At 54.4% G+C, this 20,218-nt stretch overlaps 2 protein-coding genes across 3 annotated transcripts; one reads left to right on the top strand and one right to left on the bottom strand.

Annotated features, from left to right (window-relative positions):
• The first annotated feature begins 970 nt into the window (after positions 1–970).
• Positions 971–12,494, top strand: LOC116499123 (uncharacterized protein KIAA1958 homolog). Of its 2 annotated transcripts, XM_032203750.1 has the most exons (3): positions 971–1,010; positions 7,165–8,350; positions 11,044–12,494. In XM_032203750.1, exons 2-3 carry the CDS (start codon positions 7,213–7,215, stop codon positions 11,877–11,879), a joined length of 1,974 nt encoding a protein of 657 aa, XP_032059641.1. In that variant the 5' UTR covers positions 971–1,010; positions 7,165–7,212; the 3' UTR covers positions 11,880–12,494. The 2 variants fall into 2 exon arrangements, with proteins under 2 accessions (XP_032059641.1, XP_032059640.1); XM_032203749.1 differs by lacking the exon at positions 971–1,010 and having other exon boundaries at positions 7,153–8,350.
• Positions 12,495–14,741: 2,247 nt separating this feature from the next.
• Positions 14,742–18,449, bottom strand: MISP (mitotic spindle positioning). The gene is made up of 4 exons (XM_032203766.1): positions 16,424–18,449; positions 15,787–15,998; positions 15,528–15,566; positions 14,742–15,295 (listed from the first exon to the last, which is right to left on the bottom strand). The coding sequence occupies exons 1-4, from the start codon at positions 18,447–18,449 to the stop codon at positions 15,209–15,211; spliced, it is 2,364 nt and encodes a 787-aa protein (XP_032059657.1). The 3' UTR covers positions 14,742–15,208.
• Positions 18,450–20,218: the final 1,769 nt, after the last annotated feature.

Genomic DNA, 20,218 nt, shown 5'->3' with positions numbered 1-20,218 from the left:
TCATACTGTGAGCTAACCACTTCCTTCTGCAGCCACTCGAAGCCAGCTAGCAGGATTTGCCCTCCCGGGCTTTGCCACGAGGACTAAAGCACACGTGTGGTCACCAAAGAAACAAAAAGGGTTTCATGTAGGCGGAGGAGCTCGGCTGTGGCTGTAACCCAGCCCTCTGGCCAGCAGGCCTGCCTTCCCACAAGCTTAGCCGTGCACAGATAGCTTATTTGAGGTACCCAGTTAGGCTTTGGGGAGCCGTCAGCCTGGGTGATTCTCTAAGGCACGTTCACTGGTGCCGGGCTCATCTGAGAGCGTGCGCTGGAAGGCCCAGGAAGAGGCTTTGTGGTGCAGGCCTGGGGAGGTTTCCAAAACCTCCAAAAACGTCTGTACAGAAACGCCTTTGTGCACTCAGGGCAGTTACAGCAGAGAACTGCAGATCTGAACCCAGCTATTGACTCAAATTTTGCTTGAATCTGGAGAGTGGGCTTCATTACTTGCTCTTGCTCACATGTTGGAAAGTGTGCTATCGCTGCTGCAGGACAAGGGTTGGCAGCCTCTTAGGGCCGTGATGCCAGAATGTATTTTTCTTTCCTAAATTAATGGTTAGGTGTGCCAGTGCTAGGTTTCACTGCTCCTCCAGGAGGCAAGATGCCATCCAGCTGTGGTATTTTTCATCCGTGAGACTCGGTTCCTGCTGAACGCAGCACTCAAGAGGGAGACAAACCAGGAGCCGCTGCCTCTTAGGGTGCCTCTCCAGATACCGCCGATCCCAGCTCCTTGCCTCACACAACCTATAAGAAGTGGCTGCAGACTCAGCTCTCGGGGCAGAGAACCTGCTGTTTATTGCTTCCATCCCACACCACTTGCTGTAAGATCATTTCCTAAATCACTAATGCCTTCTTTCTCTTGTTCCCTAGGCTGCCCTGTCCTCTGGGTCCTGGTGGGATTCTCGCCTCTCGGCCTAGGCTGCCGTGCTCCATGGGAGGCTCCCTGAAGCATCCTGAGTGACCGTGCAGGAGGTAAGGGCCACGGGGGCACTTCCACGGTGGCCTTAACGAGCCCCTGAGGGTGGCAGCGTCCCCCTCCCGCAGCCCCCGCTGGGGCGTGGGGACACCGAGAGGCCCCGGGGGGACAGGAGGCGCCGCCCCCGGCACCGGTAGGGGCGGGGCCTCAGAATGGGGGCGTGGCCTCAAGACGCGGGCGGAGCATCATTGGGTGGGGACACATGGAGTGGGCGGGGCCTGGGGCGGGGCCTCGGGGTGGGCGGGGCCGGGCGCGCAGGCCGGCGGCCGAGCCCCCCCTGGCGGGGACGCGCTGGCGGCTCCCGGCCCCGCTCCCGGCCCCGCTCCCGGCCCCGCTCCCGGCCCCGCTCCCGGCCCCGCTCCCGGCCCCGCTCCCGGCCGTACCCGAGCCTCCTCCCCCCTCTCCCCCCTCGTTTTTGCGTTGCGGCTCCGCGAAGCCGCCGGTGCTGCGCTGTGACCGCGCCGCTGGCCAAGCTGGTGCCGCTCGGAACCTCGTGCGCAACGGGAAAAGGAACGTGAAAACAACAAAAACGGGAAAATAAATGACAATCGCTATGGGAAATAACGGCCCGCTCGGCCCCCGGTGGCACCAGCTCACAACCGGCGGCGTGAGCGGGAGAAGGAGCACGGTCACTGCCCGGTGCCGTAACGCTCTGCGGTAACGGGTTTGCCCTACTCACATTTCAGCTTTCCCACTTCTTTGCAGGGATCTAAAATATTAGGGCCTATTTATAGCAGTTGGTGATTTCAAATTAATTTTTTCCTTTACTACATCTGTTTTTAGTGGTTGATTACAGTTGGTTGGACCAGGCGATCTGTTGCCAGCTGGCTGCAGGCTTTTATTGGCTCTGTTTTAAGACGACTTGATTTAGAGCTCGGTTGTGTTACAAGGACGGCAGCTCTGTAATGCAGACCCTCAAGAGAAGAGATAATTAAGACTCAGCTGAAAAAAAGCATCCAGTTCTTTAGACCAAAATACTCCTGTTTAAGGAATGTGATTGCTGTAGGCTGTTCAATAGCCGTCTCTCGGAGCTGGTGCAAGCAGTTACACCCTGCCCACTATCACCACCTTGTAGTGAGCGCATCTTGGGAGCTGCATTGCTGCAAGCAGGGCAGGAGGAGCAGTGGAAGGATACGGGGGAGCAGGAAGAGAGCTGAAGAGGTGCTGAGAAGGCTCCGGCATAGCCAGGAGAAGGAGAGAGACACACTGACAAGTACGGGAAGAACGATGTGCTGGGAAATGATTGATCCACCCCAAAGGCCCTTGCTTAGAAGCGGTGGGATAAGTTCAATGACTTTTAGCGCCATGAGCTACTTCTGCTCTGCTCTCAGCTCCCTCCTTGCTCCTTCCAAGCGGACACGGGGAAGCACAGCTTCACCCCTCCTGCCCAGCCGCCACGTGCCCCAGCGGCGCCCCTCGCCCCTTCCCAGGGCTCTCTGGCAGCCCGTCCCCTCCCGTGCACCCGTTTCACAGCTGTCCCGTGCTGCTGCACCCCTGGTGAGCTCTCTCAAGTGAGCGGGAGCAAACAATTCATGCTGGGGGCAGGGGCTGGGAGTCACGTTTAAGAACTGCTGTTCTGTATCCTGTTGTTTTCCTACCGGGATTGTTCCAGTTTCCTGCACTGTCTTATCTGGAGCTAGAAAGGCAAAGCGCTCCTATTTACTTGCTTTGTGCCTGCCTCGGGTTTCTAATCTGTGAAGCAGACTTATAAAGAGACTTCAGAGAAACACAGCTAGCACTATTACAGGGTGGAGGGACAGGAACACCGTGGTTAAAGGGCTTGGAGAGTCCATACAATTAGTTTCTTTATTTAGTTATCCTGCTTGCATCAGCCTGTGTGTCACAGAGGGGTTCAGACAACCTTTAGCATAACGTAACGCTGCATGGAGTCCACTGGAATGCGAAAAAGTACAAATTTTCAGGTGATTTCCATATACAAACCTTACAAACAAATGGTTTTCAGAAAGTTTGTCAGAAATGGATGAGTATTTCCCCCCCCCCAGTGGCTCAAACCAGGCACAAGAAGGTCTTAACAGGGAAGAAGCATTTCAATGCTTTTAGTCAGCTTTGAGTTTAAAGAGCTCTCTTGAAACGCTGCAGACTTCTGGGAAATTATCTCTGTGTTCAAGAAAACGTGGCCAAGTGAAGTACGCAAATATCGTGCTAACGTCTTGAAAACCTTCAGCGTGGATCAGGACCGTGAGACAGCAAAAGCTTGTAGATTTTTTTTCTTAAACATTTTTCTTTTTCCTTCTAGTGAGAATCCACTTAGCATGAGTTCACTTAGCTGTATCAGCACACTAATTTTAACCCTATTGGTTAAAAAAAATAAACAAAAACATTTATCAGGCAGCTGTGGAATGTCCTGTTTTTCTGCACAAAGGTGTGGGTTCTGCACGCAGTGTCCATTATCAGATGGGAGCCTCTCCTGGAAAGACAATTAAAATGCTGCCTCGCTCACGGCCACAGAACCAGGCCTGAGGTTTCAAAACAAAGTTCAAGCCCCGAGCCCAGATCGCCTCCCCCGTGAGGATCCTGGGTTTGCTGAAGCCGGAGGCGTTGCGGCAGCAATCGTGACTGATTTTTGTTGACCGAAGCGATGAGACCTCTGCCACTTCAGCCCTTCGGGGTAAATGCATGGTTTGGTTTTCTTCCCCCGCTCAGCTCTAACTGTAAATCCAAACTTCCACTTCGCAGCGTCTCTGGAGGTACCCTCAGCTCATGTAAATACCAGCGCAGGAGAGGGCTGAAGAAGCGTCCTTAGCTGATCACCAGAGTTTTTATTTGGACCTAAATATCAAGAGAGAAAAAAAGGCTTTTTCAGTGGGATCAGGAAAAGGAAGACATGTGCTCGGAGATAAGGAGAGATAAAAGCATTCCATTTAAAGACAGCCGTGATGGAAATCAAGATGTTCATCTGCCAAGTCCATAATTTCATGGCCTCATGACCACAGAGCTTCCGCTTCTCTTACCTTTTCCCACAGTGTGTGTAAGTGCCAGATTGCCCAGGCAGTTCAGCTCTTTGGGGAGAAATTGCTCATGTTGAAGTGGAAGATAAAACTCATCACTAACTTCAGAAAGAGCAGAAACCTGCTCCCCCAAGTTTGTACAGCACGGCAAGGCCCAGGAGCAGGGCGCTGCGCGAGGCTGTGAATCCCCTGTCCTTGGGAGCTTTGAAGGCGAGCACCTCTCAGGAGAAGCCTGGGTAAAGCTCATTCTTCTCTTGGCTTCGATGGCCACCCGAGGTGCCTTCCAACTCTGTTCTCTAGGGCTCATTGGGAGCGAGATCATGATGACCATACGTCCGTACACCAGATTAACAGTTCCTGAGCTCAGAACGTGTTTGCTGCTTTAAAATTCCCTGGAAGCATGCCTTTGCTCCCAGAACGTATTCAGGGATTTTTTTTTTTTAAAGCAAGCAGCTTCAGTTAGAAGATTCTTTTAAAATCTTGGCTTTACATATTTCACAAGCTGGCATATGCAGACAGCAAAGCATTCTAGGCTAAAATTATCTGTACTATCATTAGGAAGCCATAAAAAGGAACACACGCAGTGATGCTAGCGTAAGAGCAGAAGGCTTTCCAGAGCTTTGCTGACATGCAGCATTCACCCCCAAACAGGCAAGGTTCTGATGCCTCCTGCTCAGTCCTCATCGGGAAGTTAAACTGATGCGAGGAGATCTGACCTGTGCTTTTCTTGGGGAAAGGAACAGTTAGTGCCACGACCTGTCTGCTGAGGTTACAGAGAGCCTTTCTTCTGTGCTTTGCTTTTGTCTCTTTCCTTTTCTGCTGGGCTTGTGCTGTGCCTATGTCCAGAGCTGTTCCTTGTCCTGCGGGTGCTGGGCAGCGTGGCTGTCACCTGTGCTTCCCTCAGGACAGGCAGCTCGGAAGCCCGCACCACCTCGATGGTATTTTGTTTTCCTTCTGCTTGGAACGAGTAAACGTTTGCCTGGAAATTCTGCATGCCTCCTCGCCTGGGCGTTGCACCCAGCGAGGCACGCTTTGCTTTGGCATCGGCAGGCCGAAGTGCTCGCAGGCAGCGTGTGCTCAGCGCCTCGCCAGCTGGAGCCACGCAGCGCGGCCGGGACTCTGCAGCGTGCTGGTCGCCGGCAGCTTTGGGTCGAGCGAGCAGGGCTGCTGCAAACACGCTTCCAGGAGCTCTCCAGCGTGGGAGGTTGGCCAAGCAGCAGTTCCGTGCTCCCTGGGATTTGTCTGTCGTGATCACAACGACCTCCTCCCACCTCTGCTCCCTGCGTCCCCACCTCACCTCGCAGATGGGGCCGGCAGCCCAGGCGGCCACGCTCGTCCTTCCCGGCCTCCAGACGGGGCTGCTCGGCCTCGTCCCGGCCTCTCCTCACCCTGCATGGGCCTGACAAACACGGCAGGGCAGAGGTTGGGCACTAAGGGCAGCAGCACAGCCTCTGCCTCGGCTGCTGGCACACGAACAGACGGCTGCGCTACAGCCGCTTCCCAGCCCGCGCGCCTGCAGGCTTCCCCTCAGTGTAACTAACATGCCCACGAAATAAATCCCTGCAGACAAACACCGCATTCACAGAAGCGGAGCAGTGCTGTGGCTGTCAGCTGGGATGGGCTTCTTCCATCCTCTGCAGCTGGCTCAGAACAGCAGCGCCCGGAGCTGGCGGCCGGCCCCGAGGCTCGAGCTCAGGCGCAGGGCGAGGACGCACTCATGGGCGCCGCTCACCCACACCCTCAGAGCCGAGGGAAGCGGCCAGAGCTGCTCGCAGGGCCAGCCCAGATGAGATTCCAGTCCTTGGTGTTCCTTCTGGCATCTTTTGCCACCACTTATGGCAAAATTTTTAATTAATAATAGACTAAGCAGCCTGGGGTACGGGCTGCCATTAGGAGCTATAAATGTGTGCCGGATCAGTCCCGTAAGGCACGGTCAGGTTTCTTGGCTGTGTTGCAATATACACACCGACAGGAATGAACGTCACCTCTCTGACCTCTCCTCTAACCTGTTACACAGAAATTGCTATGCTGCTCCAGACTACTCCATGGAAGTTTTCAAAACCGATGGGAGAATTTCAGATTTTCTCCAGTAAACATGAATGACAGATGCAGAGAACCCCTTAGCTAGGAAACTGCCTCGTGTCAGTATTTGAAAACTCAGATAATGTTACAAGTCGCTTCACAATTTCTGGCCCTTCTGTTTCTGCAGTTCGCTCCATTTGTGGAATTAAAGATCGCTAGCCACAGATTGTAATCAAAGTGCCCAAAAACTAGTGGCATCTGCTAGCCAGAGATTTTAACTATGTAATAAATATATTACATACACACACACAACGTGTATTTTAGGTTCTGAGAAGGAAAGGATATTCCGACAGTCACTTACTGAACTCCACCCGAACGAGCACTCGGTGAGATAGAAACCAGCAGCATGGTGAGTGTATTTTATGGCATAAACGATCCCATAGGTGATTCTTTCTAACAGAATCAGTTATAACATTAAAAAATATAGATCTTTTAAAACAAGTTTTAGATACAGGGGTGCAAGGTCCACTTTTCTGTCTCTGAAAAGCATCCTACAGACAGCTTCACGTGTCTGATTTCCCTTTGGTGCCAGGAGTGCTACCATTTCACAGTCAAAAGAGCAACGAGCCCTGCTGGCTGTGGGGAAGTGGGAGACTGAGGAGCTGATTCCTGACACTTCCCCGTTACATTTTCCATAAGGGAGTACAGAATTGGGTACAAGCTTGTTTGGACCGCAGGACTCAGCCCCACAGACAGCACTGCACTTCGCAAGGTGCCTTCCCATCACCTGCGCTGTGGTAGAGGCTTGGTGGCTCAGTGAGAACATCGATCTCCGCGGTGCTGTGGCTGTAGAACACATGCACAGCTGCTGTGGCATGACAAATTCTTACGCTGAGCTACTTGATCAAGACTCTGAGCACATAAGTATGCAATATCTATTATAAGCTCCTCATTCCAGGACCACGCTCAAGTATTGAGCAAGACCTCTAGGTCTTCAAAGTAGACTTTTTTTTTTTTTTTTTAAGTACACAAATAGAATCAGTAGAAGGCTCACTGATTTGGAATTATTACTTTGTTGAGGTGGGATGGAAACGTTCCCAGGACTGCTATGTCATGCACATACTCTTCCACTTAATTTACTCCCAACATGTTTTTGCAGAACGAGAGCGTCAGTGCTGAAAGGTGCGGCGATGGCAGTTCACTTTGCATGGATCTTTCCAACCTCGTCACCTGGGCACACACTCATGGCAATATCTGCAAACAAATCCCAGCCTTGGAAGCGGTGCAGAGCTCGGGTCATCCCAGCAGAGAGAATTCTATCCTGTGGATGTGTAGGGGTGGACACGCATATCACTGGCCGTGTGAAAAATTACACTTCAGAAGCAGAGAAGAGAATGAAGCTGTAGAAAAGAGAAAGAGGCAAACGTCCTGCGAGGCTCCATCGAGGGAAGCTAACTCAGGTGAAAAGAGGATCAGGGTAACCTCACCTTTTGAGAGAGCTAGAAGAGACACTGCTGCCACAGGATCACGTAGCAGATCTCCAGGGGTCACTCAACAAAGAGATGACACAGTCTACATAGTACATAACAAACCAGCACCCAGAGAAAATCAGAAAAACAACAAATCCATGAAACCCTGCTTTGCAGCAGAACAGCATGTGTCCAAAGGTGAAATCAAAACAGACGCACGTACAGTGAAGCTAGGAAGCAATGAAGATCCACAAATCATCTCTGATGATGAACAGCACATATCGGATGCAGAAAACCAAGGAGACAGACAGAATATTTGGTCAGACTCACCACCAACTAGCTGTGTAACTGCTGAGGTAGATTTGCAAACGCATCATGATCAGAAGACTGCAATTCCCAAGCAGCCAGCCACTCCCACATCTGGCTTTGCCCCTACAGAAAAGCCACCCTTAACTCTTCTCTCTATTCTAAAATCCCCTGTAAATAATCAGAAGATCCTGGAAAGCAGCTTCATGTGTCAAGGTCCTCTTAATCCTGTGGAGTTCACAAGTGAAACTTCTAGAGCAAGGAATTCCACCGGGTCAGCAACACCAAAGGAACCGTTAAAACAAATTTCTGTCTCCAGCACTGAAGCAAAAGCCCAACTAGAGTCACCCACCTCTGTGACATTCTTTCAGTTTGAAACCTCTGTAGATGTCCAGCAGCAACTCCAACTGTGCTGTCCCGAGTGTGGCACACCAGGAACAGGCTTCAGTGGGAATGCTGCTGAAAACCCTCCTGAGGGGAGCAAACCGTCGGTGTCTGAGCTTACAGCTCATCACTCAGCCTTACTGAGCCCAGAAAACAAGAATTCGGAGCATCCATCCTCAAACAAAAGTAAGACAGTCTGGAGCTTCATTCCTGGGAGCGTTGGTGGGCATGTGGGCATGTTTTGTTAATCACCTGGAGGGGGACTTGGTAGAGCTGCCAAAATCTGTATTGGGGCATCAAAATAAGTGCAGCTGATAGGGGGCATGCTATTTCTACTGAAAGGAACTAAAAAAGGTTCCTAGCTTAAGCAATCATCGCTTCAGTAGATGATGGCATTCACTGTGCTACCCGAATGTACACTTGGCTGTGGCCCAGCCTAAAATATCCAGTTTGAATACTTCGGTCTTTCATTTTGTTCAGTATCACCATGCAGCGTGTTGGCTGTGCTTGAGAGAGAATCCCTGTGAGAAGCTGGAACCAGAGACATGAACTCTGGTCTCAAGAGAAAAAAGCACAAGGAAGTAACTTTTAAAGCAGTGAAATGGAGAAATTGGGGCTGAATCTCTGGCTTCACTGAAGTCAATGACAAAAAATCCCAGAGACAGCAATGGGACCAAAATTTTTGGTATCTTCCTACATGCTGTCCTTGGAATCCTGCTGGAGTGGGGGAAAATATAATTTCACAAACATTAACTTGTGAGATCCATGGCTTACCAGGGAGCTTCCAACACCAAGGCTAAGTCACGCACAGTGTATTTTAGATGACTCCCTGTCATGAGAACAGCCCAGCCAGTGGCTGTTCTAATCCTGCTGTGGGACAGACACCGTCTGCGTGAGAAGGAGCAGCTGGCACGCAGCGTGCAGGCACTATCACAACGATGCTAGCAGTGGGGAAGCTATCAATAAAATTGATTTAAGTGATCGTGTTTTAGGATATATGTTATGCACCAGATCCTTGATGCCAGGTACATACACGTTACTTAATGATTAAACACCTCAAATAAAATGCAAATGCCCAGGACTTTAAAGATGCTCTGGCAGAGCCACAACATTTGCCTCTATGATTTGCATGCCTGCAGGTGGTGTCGCACAGTACCACCAGGTAAACTGCTGCCTCGGCATCTTTACGTTTTTGTCTGCTAGCATCTGGGCATAAACACGGAGGCAAACTTTGAAAATTTGGTTCAAGTCAGAGCATTTCTCTTCCTTCCAGTAGCTTAATGCCCTGGCTCCACCTAACAGGAAGAGCAGCCAAGAGCACGCCTCTCACCTCCACGCACTGAGTCCCACACACCCGCGTTCCCACGCAGCCCCTAAGAGCAAGCAGGTTACTGAGAGCACTGGGGTTTGTCTGTACCACAGTGGGTGTAGTTAAAGCACCAGTGGTCCTCCTCAATGCGCTCAGCGTTACGTTTTCATGCCTTGCGTAGCCACAACCATGCACACTGGTGCAGTTTCATGAGCACTGTTTTCGTAATTGACAACGTACATCATCAGGAGGGATGGGGAATTCACCTGGGAACGTCTGTGCAATCGCTGTTCCTGTCAAGATAAATGGCTTATGGCTCAAGCGAGGCCTTTGCATGCACGTATTGATTTACAAGCCATTCATCTCTTCACGTAGATCAGTCAGTAACAAAGGCAAAGCACCGGAACAGCAGCACGGGGATCAGTAGGGATCAGTAGAATCCACCTCAATCCCGCCACAGCATTTTAAGATAACAACTAAGCGTGTACAAAATAATTTGGTGTACAAAAGGGAATTTCTAGGTGTTGGCTCTAGAACCCTTTTTAATCTACCCCTCCCCAGCCCTGGAAAAGTCACAGGCGAGCAGATGGAGCTTTTCAGCAATCCAAAGAATTAATTTCTCATGCTACATCGAACTAGGTGGATGTGGTATTGCCATAGCAACTTGAGAAAGAACCCAACTGGAATCCTGGCAACCCTTTTTTAAAAATACACTTTTACTCATCTTTTGCTGCTTCCTTACTATTCACCCCTAACTTTCATTAATGTTTTTATTCCACAATGAGAGCTCTCCTGCCCTGGAGAGGTTTCCGTGCAGGGGAACGCTTTGAAATGTGTTTTACATAGCGTCTGCTACAAGGCTTTGAACATACGAGATGGATGCCACTCGGTCCCGAGGCAGATCACAGCACAGGCCAACTCCCAGCTATTTTAGCAGAGCCAAGCGTGGCCCCTGCAGTCACCGTAAGGCACTGCCAGAGTAGCTGCAAATTGCTGAAGGACAGCGAGGCCATTCGGGACTGCTGGAGCCTCAGGGCCAGCACCGCAGCGAGTGGGTACGGGAGCGGTCCCACAGACACACAGAACCAGCTCCAAAGTCAGCGGGGGTGAAATTTGGTCCCTCGCCAACGTAAGGACAAGCCACCAACGACAATTCCCGTTTCCAGTCCTGCTGCTGTCCCAGATAGCCCATAAAACTTGCACCAGTGCTTTCCACCCCGTGAATCCCACAATCCCATTCAGTGATGAAATCTCACCGGGCAATCATTCTGTCCCCATTAAACAGGATTCTAAAAGAAAAAGAATCTCACATTTACCTTGCTGATAGCATGCAGATTCACCAGTCAAGCGAGAAGGAACAGGGCAGGGAGCAGTCCTGCCTAGAGCAGCGCTGTCAAGCAGCGCGGGCTGGCTGAGAACACAGATAAAGCCAGAGCTTTAAGGGAAGGGGTCCGTGACAGTCTCAGTCTGACTTACTTTTAAAAGGGAGGTGAACATTGTTCTGTGCCCCCTTTTATTTTGCTGATCTTGCTAGTTCGTGCTGTTCACAGTGCTGTTTCTGATCTTTTAGATGGGCTGAAGAAGAAAAACCGGAATGCTGGCGACATCAAGATTTTCAGAGACTGGCTGGTTTTACACTGCCCCTCTGAAGCGCGCGAGATCTACAAGCTGCCACCTGAAGACCTCGATAATTACCTGGCCTGGTTCTACAGCTCCGCAAAGAAACAAAACGGCATGGATTTTTCCGCCAACTCTTTGTACTTCTTCCAGAGCAGCATTGACAGATACCTGAAGGATCACAACTACGAGTACAGCGTGGTTAAAGGAGCGGAATTCAGAATGTCTCAGGAAGCCTTAAAACTGAAGCGTCAGCATCTGTCTCAAAAAGAGAGAGAGGGAGAGTGGACTATTTTAGAGAACCTGACGGATGAAAACGTGGATGTCCTTCGTAAGAACGGGCTGTTGAGCCAGATGACCCCTCAGGGCTTTCTGCACCTGATGCTCATAAATATCATTAGGGGGTTTGGGGCAAGCACACACAATCACAGCCAGAACCTGTACTGGGGACAGCTGGTGCTGAGAAAGGATGAGGCAGGGCTGGAGTACCTGGCGTGGAAGAACGACCTCCACGCAGAGGAAACCACGGGGGAAGCAGCTGCACACCTCTTTGCCAGGCCTGACAACCCAGATAACTGTCCGATCCAGGACTACAAGAAGTACGCTAAGAAGAGGCCGCTGGACATGCTTCACGACTACGATCCGCTCTACCTGTCTCCCAAGCCCCTCTACTCCATGTGGGACCAAGTGTGGTACTGCAGAAAGTCACTGACAAAATCCAAAATGGAAAAGATGCTGAAAGTTATTATCCAGCAAGTCAAAGGAGCTGAAAAGAAGGCCAAGAAGTAAAGGTAGCCGCTGGTTTCTGTTGTGCCACTTGGCTAGGAGCCTGTTTCAAAGTATGTTTGAAAGGTTTAAGTAGCGACAGTTAGCAGAGGTTGAAGAGAAAATCCATCCCTTCAGTGTCACCTTCCAACATCTACAGATTTGCATTACTTTAGCTTTCAGGAGAAGTGAAAAACTTCTATTGTTCTTTTTCTTAACAGAATTGGTAATTCAGTAAGTTAAATAAATATGAGAGTTCTATTTTTACAAACGTGAAAAGTTAACGTTCTACTCTATTATTAGTGACATGATAAAATAGCTGCACTGCCAGGGAGAGGGCTCTGCAGCTGAATAACAAGCTGTGCTTGTATTTAGGGGAGCTGACACTTGCAAACTGTATTTAGTCTGCCGTGTCACAGCCCATCATAAAGGGATAAATACCGTGAGCTCGTTGTGGGGTGGAAGGAGGATGATGAAATACCATGTTTGCCAGCTGCTAATCCATAGCTCATAGGAATACTTTCAACAAGGTTTATGTCGTTTTTCTTAATGAAAGATTTGTAGATTTAAGAAACTCTGACTGTTTTTAAAAGTTATTTAAATATCTGACAGCGTTGAAAAGTTTTATGGCGTTTTCCCCAGGGCACTAAATACAGCCACATGATTAGCCTTCGGTAGACTTAAACAACTTCTTTCAGCTGTTCGGTCAATATACTCTTACAGTCCGGTTGTTGGAGTGAATTGTTGACATGTTCTAATAAAATTAAGTCTTACTTAGTACTGTTTGTCTGTCCTACAAGGGTGAACCAGTAAGCCTGAACCACCAGGTAACAGCTTCCCAGAACACCAGCACACTCACTGCTCTCTTCTGCAGCAAGCCTGCCGGCACTCCCGGCAACAGAGCCGGCCCTGTGCGGGCTTTGGGCGTTTGAAATCCCCCTGAGCCCCCAGTCAGGGGCTCTTAAGGAGGCCTTTGTGGCCAAGGCCTTCGCCAGAAGCAGCCCCGTTCAAGTTTAACATCACCAAGTAACTCACAGATGCTTGAGGAGCCATAAAAAAGACAAACTCGCTCCATCAAACGCTCAGAGCCTTCCAGCTTTCCTCGTGCTGCCCACCACAGCCTGCGTTTTTGGTGCAGCAGCTGCAGGAACCTGCAAACCTTCCGTGCCCAGCTCAGGAATGGCCACACGTGGAGCTCCGTGTGGCAAATTGCAAACAGGCACCGAGAGCCAGAGCAAACCCTTTCCCACAGGGCTCAGGTTTACTCTGGCTGGATGAAACAAGAAGACAGCAGGCAGGTCAGCCTTTTATTTCCTCTGTGCTGACCTGTTTAGTCCACGTCCCAAAGCTCCTTAATGAAAGGCTGCTACCTCAAAAACCAGGTGGCGCAATTAGTCAGCAGAATTTATCCTTTCACAGTCACACCGGCATCTCTTGGTTCTCCGCCTTGCTGCGGGAAAAAGCAACAAAGCAAACACGAAGCAAACACAGTAAATACGCGAGCAGGGCCCTGCCGCCCCCACGCCTTACGGTGGGAAGGAGCCTGAGGAGGGAAAGCAGCCCTCGTGCCTCCCCAAAACCCCACGCTCGCCGCGTTCACATGCCAGGGGAAAGTCACTTGCCTCTATACGTGGGAGGATATCTGTGGATCCTTTTATTTGTCTTACAGTGTTTCTAAGCTAAATTTCTGGTTAACTGCATGTCAAACAGATGAGTAGCATCCTGTGTAGATGGCTAAATTAGATCTCATCAAGGGTATTTATTAATTGCTGCTCACAGAAGAAAGGATCAGCCCCAGAAATGTTTCGTTGTGTAGAAGCGAGGGCCTAGCGTTTTCAGAAATTTCGAGTAACTGTCCCAGCGCATGTCACGGCAGCTCGCACTGTAAACATTTTAAATAATTAGGAAATTACCCAGCGTAGGCTGTTGCTAGGAGCAGTGTCTTCTGCAAAAAGGGCTTCTGAGAGGCCTCGGTTAGGGGACTTGGAAACACTTCTACTTTGAAAGAAGAATTAAAGCAAGGCAGTGTCCCAATTTTGTTTGCTTGTTTAATAAAATGCATTTATGCACACACTTGGTGGAACCCGATTTCTAGGAACATTTATTTTCTGCAAGAAGCACGACCAAAAGCCCTGGGCTTGCAGCTGCCCGGTGTCTCCAGCTGCCCAGGAGCACACAGGGCATTCCTGGAGACGTGGCTGGACACGGCCCCGTCCTTTCCCCTCTTCATTGTGGGGCCCAAGAGGAACAGAAAACCACCCGGGATGATCCCGCAGCTCCCCACCTGCTTGTCATCTTTGCATCTCAATTAAGAAGCAGTTGCTTGGGGCGGAGACCCAGATCCAGCGCAGACAAATTAATTTGCCCGAGCTCGGTGCCAGCGGGCGCTGCACGGCCCCGTCGCGGGGGGCACCGGGAGGCACGGCGGGGCCCTGCTGGAGCCGCCAGGAGCAGTTTGGCCCTTGGCAAGAGAAGGGAGCACCCAGAGGGTTCTGCAAAACCGTTTTCTTTTTTCATACACAGGGTTGTATGTACTGTACCATGACCCCGCCGTCTGTGTGAGCCCAAAGGGGAAGCGGCAGCAGAAGGGAACCTGCTGCACCCCCGCGAGGCTCCCAAAACCTCCCTGAGCGTGAGCTGGGGCTGAGCTCAAAGCACCGCGGGACGCAGGGGGCCCGTGCAAGGTGCAGCGTGCTCGCTCCTGCCCGCTGACGGCTCGGCCTCTCGGGGAGGTTCCGGGGCTGGTGGGCAGGATCCGGCCCCATCCAGGGGCCCCCTTGCCGGCAGCGGGAGGCACGGCCCCGGCCTCCCGAAACACCCGCGCTCGTTTTAACCCCCAGCTGCAGAACCAGCGGAGCGTTTGGGCAAACAACACAGCAGGAGGAATGAGAGTAATGACTCTTTAATAAATTAGCAAAATAAACAGCATTAATACATGTTAGATATCACTGCGCTTCAGCAGATTGCCTGACTTAATCAGAAACCTCAATTTCCCGGCTCGGTGTTGATCCAGCGGCACGCTCCAGCCCAGGCACCCTCCCGGCTGGGGCTGCAGCATCTGAAAACCTAAAACCACTCAGAAATAAAACTTGTTTTTGTAAGGGACACAGCTTGCAATGAGAAAGAAGTTAAATTACCGTATGATTTCTCTTCATCTAGCTGTCTCCTGGCAGAAGAAATTAAAAGAAAGTGATCTGATTCTTACCCCCTTACATAAGTATTATTTCATCTCAGGGGAAAGGGGGGGACACAAACGAGCACGTTTAATTTATCAGAAGGATCATCTGTTCTATTAAAAACGGATGCAATTTGTGATGTGCGAGTCTCTGCGGGTGGCAGCCGCCCGGCGCGGCTCAGTCCTCGTCCCGCACGTAGAGCCCGGCCTCCCAGCGCTGTGCCATGGCGCTCTTGTGCCGCCCCACCCGCGTGCTCTCCACCACCTGGGGGGACCAGAAAGCACGATTTGTCACAAAAACACTTTTATGGATAAAAAAAAAAAAAGCAATCCTTTCCGCACAACTTGCCCTCCCCCTAACTGGGGCTCCCGCCCTTGGCGTCCGGCCCCGTGTGGCGCCTGCCCCCCCCCGGCCGCTTGGGGCTGGAGCAGCGACCCCGGGCAGGGACCCCCTGAGCCCCCCAATCCCCGTCCCCCAGGGGCAGGAGGGGCCTTACCTCCGTGTTGATTTTGTCCACGGGCTCGATGCCTGCGTACTGGGAAAAGGAAGGAAAAGAGGTTCAGAGCGGCGGCCACAGGGGGATGCCGGGGGAGGCGTGCGAGCACGGCACGGGGACCACAGGGGTCCCCTGGGCCAGGACCCCCAGCAGATGGCGGGGCCCTTCCACCCCCCCCAGCCTCCAGCACCAGACCCAGCAGGGCAGGGAGCCCACGCTGCCGCCCCCGGGGCAGCCCCAGCACCCCCTATGCGCTCACCTTGCCGTCCTCCTTCATCCTCCTCCTCCTCTCCTCGAAGGTGCTGGAGTGAGCCGAGTCGGGGCTGAGGCTGTCGCTGCTGTCCGGGCCGGGAGCCGCCACGCGCAGCGGGGTGAAGGACGACACCAGGCCCAGGACCCCCGCCTGGCGCGAGGAGGGGGTGGGCACCGGGGACCCCGACACCGAGTAGCTGCCGCTGGCACCTGAGGCGGCTTGGGGAGAGAAAGAGGGGCCGGGCTGCCAGGGCTGCAGGGAGCACGACCCCGGGGATGGAGGCACCCACGGCGGGGCCGGGCTCCAGCCCGAGGACCGGACCTCTGCGGGTCTGTGGTCACCGCTGGGAGCCCACCCCTGGGTGCCAGCACCAAGGAAGGGGCAATGCATGCACTGGGCACTTCTGGGCCCTTTTGTCAAATCATCCCAAAGGGCAGCGCGAGGCCGCCTCCAGCTGCGAGGGGCACCTTGCACAGGCTGTGACTCGGGATCTTGCTCCCTCATTGCTTTGCCTCCCTCCATACGAGCACTCCAGGGCTCCCTGCCCACCCGCTGAGGGCTCCTGCTGGGACTCGGAGCCACGCTGGGCAGGGGCAGGACGCAGCTGCCTGCCCCGCTCCTGCGATGCCTTTCCTCCCCTTACCTGAGCTGTGGCGCGAGTGGGAGCCCTCCCTGGAGAAGCCGTCGTTGCTGCCCAGGGAGGAGCCTTCGAACTGCTGCCGCCGCCTGCGCTGCTCCTGCAGCTCCTCTTCCCGCTGCAGGTCGCTCCGAATCTCCTCCTCGATCAGCGTCGACGTCTGGGGCTTCCACGTCCTCAGCGTGTACTGCTCGTCCCGGCCGTCCTCCCCATCCGGCCCCTTCTCCCTCCTCAGCGGGCTCTGCGTCCCCATGTCGTCCACGAAGGAGATCCTGGGTTTCCAGAAGGGGAAGGAGAAGTGCTCCTTGCGCAGGACGCCCGGTCCCGCGGGGCTCGGGGTGGAGCCGGGAAGCCTTCCTCCCTGGGAATCCTCACGTGCCCATCTGCCGGCGCTGGCGGAAGCGTGGTCGTGCGCCGGGGGCTCCCCGCGGCCCCTCTCGCCGGCGGGCGGCACGGAGCGGGGCTGGGCCGCCTGGGAGCGCGTCAGGGTCACCGTGTGGGTGGACAGGGCTCTCCCGGCCCGCGTGTCCTCCGCGGGGCCGGAGCCGTGGCTCGAGGGCTGCTCCTCGTGGACCCAGCTCCTCCGCTCCTCTGCCCTTCTCGCGGGGGCCGGTTTGGGCGGGGGGGTTTCCTCCTGCTCGAACACCTTCTTGCGCTCGTCCAGCTCCTGCTGCGTCCCCCGGTCATACAGCCCCAGCAGCCGCCCTTGCCTCTTCAGATCCTCTTCGCGCTTGGTTTCCTGCTCTATTTCCCGCTGGACGTAGAAGGAAGCGCGGCTTTTGTCCTTCCCTTTCCTGCCCGGAACAGGAGACGCGTGCATGGAGAGCAGAGGCTTGGTCTGGATTTCCACCAGCTCGCTGCTGGAGGTCAGCCGCTGGATGCCCCTCTCTTTCCAGAGGTTCTCCTCCCTCTCCAGTGCCCTGCGGATCTCCCGCTCGATGGGCGTCTCGTTGCTGGCCTTCAGCTCCTTGTCGGGGCTGCTGCTGCTGTTCCTCACTTCCACGAGGCCATTGAAGACCTCCACGCTTCCATTGCTGACGTAGCCTGTGCTGCCCTCGGTGTACATCTCCCCCAAGCCAGAGTCCAGGTCGTCTCTGGACGACGCTTTGGTCAGGCTGGATGTTTTCCCGGTGTGATATAACCTCCCGGCATCATCCCTTCCCTGAGCGTAACCCTCCGCCTTCACGGGCGTCCTGTAGGAGACGTTGTACACCTGGTAAGTGCTCGTGTCCGTCCTGCCCTGGCTGGGCACACCGGCGTCGCCGTAACCTCTCTCAGCCTTCGTGGCGGTCTCAGGACTTTGCCACTCTTGCCTAGAGATTCTTGTCATCGCCTCTGGCTTCGGAGACACGGCGTGCTGCCCCGGGCTGAGCAGGGAGCCCGGGCTGGTCTTCTCCAGCATCAGGAACTGCTGCCGGGCGGCGGCGAAGTTGATCTGCTCCCTGTCTATGCTTTCGGGGTCGATGGGCGTTGCTGCCCTCCCCGAGGATGTCTTGTCAAAGTAAATGCCGAAGCTGGAGGTGCTGGTGCCCTTGTGCTTGCCTTCCCCCTGGCCGCCCGCGCCCGCGTTGATGGAGCTCAGCTCATCCATGGAGCTCCACCTCTCGGCCATGGTGGAGCTCTTCCTCACCACCTGCCCCCGGATCACCTCCCTCCTCTCGTCCTCCAGCTCCTTTGCTTTCTCGGGCGAGATGTTTGGTGGATGGAGCCTGTACTGTTCCTGCTCGTCATCCTCATAAAGCTTCGAGGGCTTCCTCTCACCCCTGTAAGCCCTCAGGTCGTACAGGCTTCCCGACCGAACCACCTCCAGCCTGGACTCCCTGTCTGGGGAAGGGGTCCAGACGTCCTTTCCACCATCCAGGAAATACGAGGGCGACTTCAGCCTCGTTCTCCACTCGTAGCCATTTTCCACCCTCTGGCTGCCGTACTGAGAGGACCCAAACACGTCGTCGTCGCCATCCGCGGGCGCGTGGTCGTGTCGGTGCGCCGTCTGCGGGAGCTGGAAGACCAGGTGCCTGGTGACCCTGTCCATCTCCTGGCAGGAGTCAGCATCCAAATCTGCACCTTCCTGGGGCTGGGGGCACTGCTCGGCCTCGCGGGCACCCTCGGGCTCCGGGCTCACCTGAAGAGGTGTTGAGCAGAGGGCAGGATCTTGCTGGCCCTGCGGGCGGGAGGGGAGAAAAGCCGTCGGGAGAAGCTCAAGGAGCAGAAGTCGGAGCGGCGCAGCTCCGTCCCCAACCCAGCACTCATCCTCTGCAGTGCCCAGGTGATATCCGAGCCCACAGGGAGACACCAGTAAGGCAAGATAAAGACGTCTTAATAGCAATTTGCTCCATTTACCCAGAAACGGCAGTTGTTGGACAGAAGTGGTCAGCTCTCTGTTCTCAAAGGGAACTGCCCAAAAGCCAACATCCAGATCCCGTCCCCAGTCCCCTCTGTCCTCGCCCTGGCCGTGGGTTTCGGCACACATTCACCGTGGGTGGCACCGGGGACGTGTGCCCACAGCTGGGACAGGCACTGATGACACCGTGCCCACCTCTGCCTGGAATTTCTCCTTGCGTGTTTATGGGAAGGAAGCTCCAAGTCTCTGAGACTATTGAAACAGCAAGGACCATAAAAACGGTTTCATGGCTCATAAAAAGCATGGGACTTTAACCCATCTGTCACGCACACCGGGAGGAAACACCTGCCCTGACCTTGGTGTGGGTCCTCCTGCTGCCAACCGGGCCATAGCTCGGTGACAAAGTGGGTGCCCGGGCAGGGAGGGGCAGCCCAGGCGGGTCCCTGCCCCCAGCAGGGAACACTGGTCCCAGTGGGATGCCGCAGCTCCGAGGGGGCCGGGTGAGCAGTGCTGTCACCACGACCCCACCACCGCTTCCCCAGGCGGGGGTCGGGGAGCTGTGGCCATGCATCCCCTGCAGCATCCACAGCCCCTCCTCAGCCCTCAGCCGGGGCTATTTCAGCCTTTCCCGGGGGGCAGCACCTGGGGCTAGGCAGCGCTGACAGCGTTAGGGGCAGCTGGGGTGTCGCAGGGTGCAGGGAGATGCCCCTGCATAGTTTAACCCCACTGTCTTCAGCAGTAACAGGCCTGGGCTCTGCTGGGAAATGCCCCCCCCAGCTGCTCCGTGCCCAGCTGGATTCCCACAGCCTCTATTTTCCTTCCCATAACTCATTATTACCCGTTTACAGCCTGTGGTGACACGGGTAATGAAAACTTGCCCACGGGTAATCGTGTTTGGAGGGGGCAAAAGTCCTTGCTGGGAGCGCTGGGGAGCTCGGGTTGCTGGCAGCAGGAGGAGAAGGGGGCAAGGAGAGCAGCGGGGCTGGCAGAGGCTCCTGGCAGCACCGCACCCGGGGCCAGCGTCCCCGGCAGGCCCAGCCCCAGGCAGAGCCGTGCCCACAGAGCCTGACCCGGCTCAGCCCTGGGGGTGCAGGACTGAGGAAAGCTGGGCCGGGCAGCACCGCAGCGCCCATCGGCCACCCTCACCATCAAACACGCACCGGGTGCTTCCCAGGGTCCCCCCACCCCGGGGTTCCAGCAGTGGGCACGGCACGGCGCTGCCATCCTCGTGGCACCGCTGTGCCCAGCAGTGGCACCCACCGGCGAGGGGCAGGGGAGGCAGTGCCCCAGCTCCCGACCACGTCCCTGGGCTGCGGCACCTGGTGGCACTGGCACAAACCCAGGGCACAGACGAGGCATCGCCTGCCCGGCCCCTGCCTGCTCTGTGCTCACGCACCCCGTGCACACAGGCCCCTGTGCCCCCAGTCCTGCCGGCACGCCTGGGACACCCAGGAGCGAGC

Source organism: Aythya fuligula, chromosome 26 (genome assembly GCF_009819795.1).
Source record: "Aythya fuligula isolate bAytFul2 chromosome 26, bAytFul2.pri, whole genome shotgun sequence".
NCBI classification, from domain to species: domain Eukaryota; kingdom Metazoa; phylum Chordata; class Aves; order Anseriformes; family Anatidae; genus Aythya; species Aythya fuligula.
The sequence above is the reverse complement of the archived record's forward strand: the minus strand, read 5'-3'. Positions and strand labels throughout refer to the sequence as shown.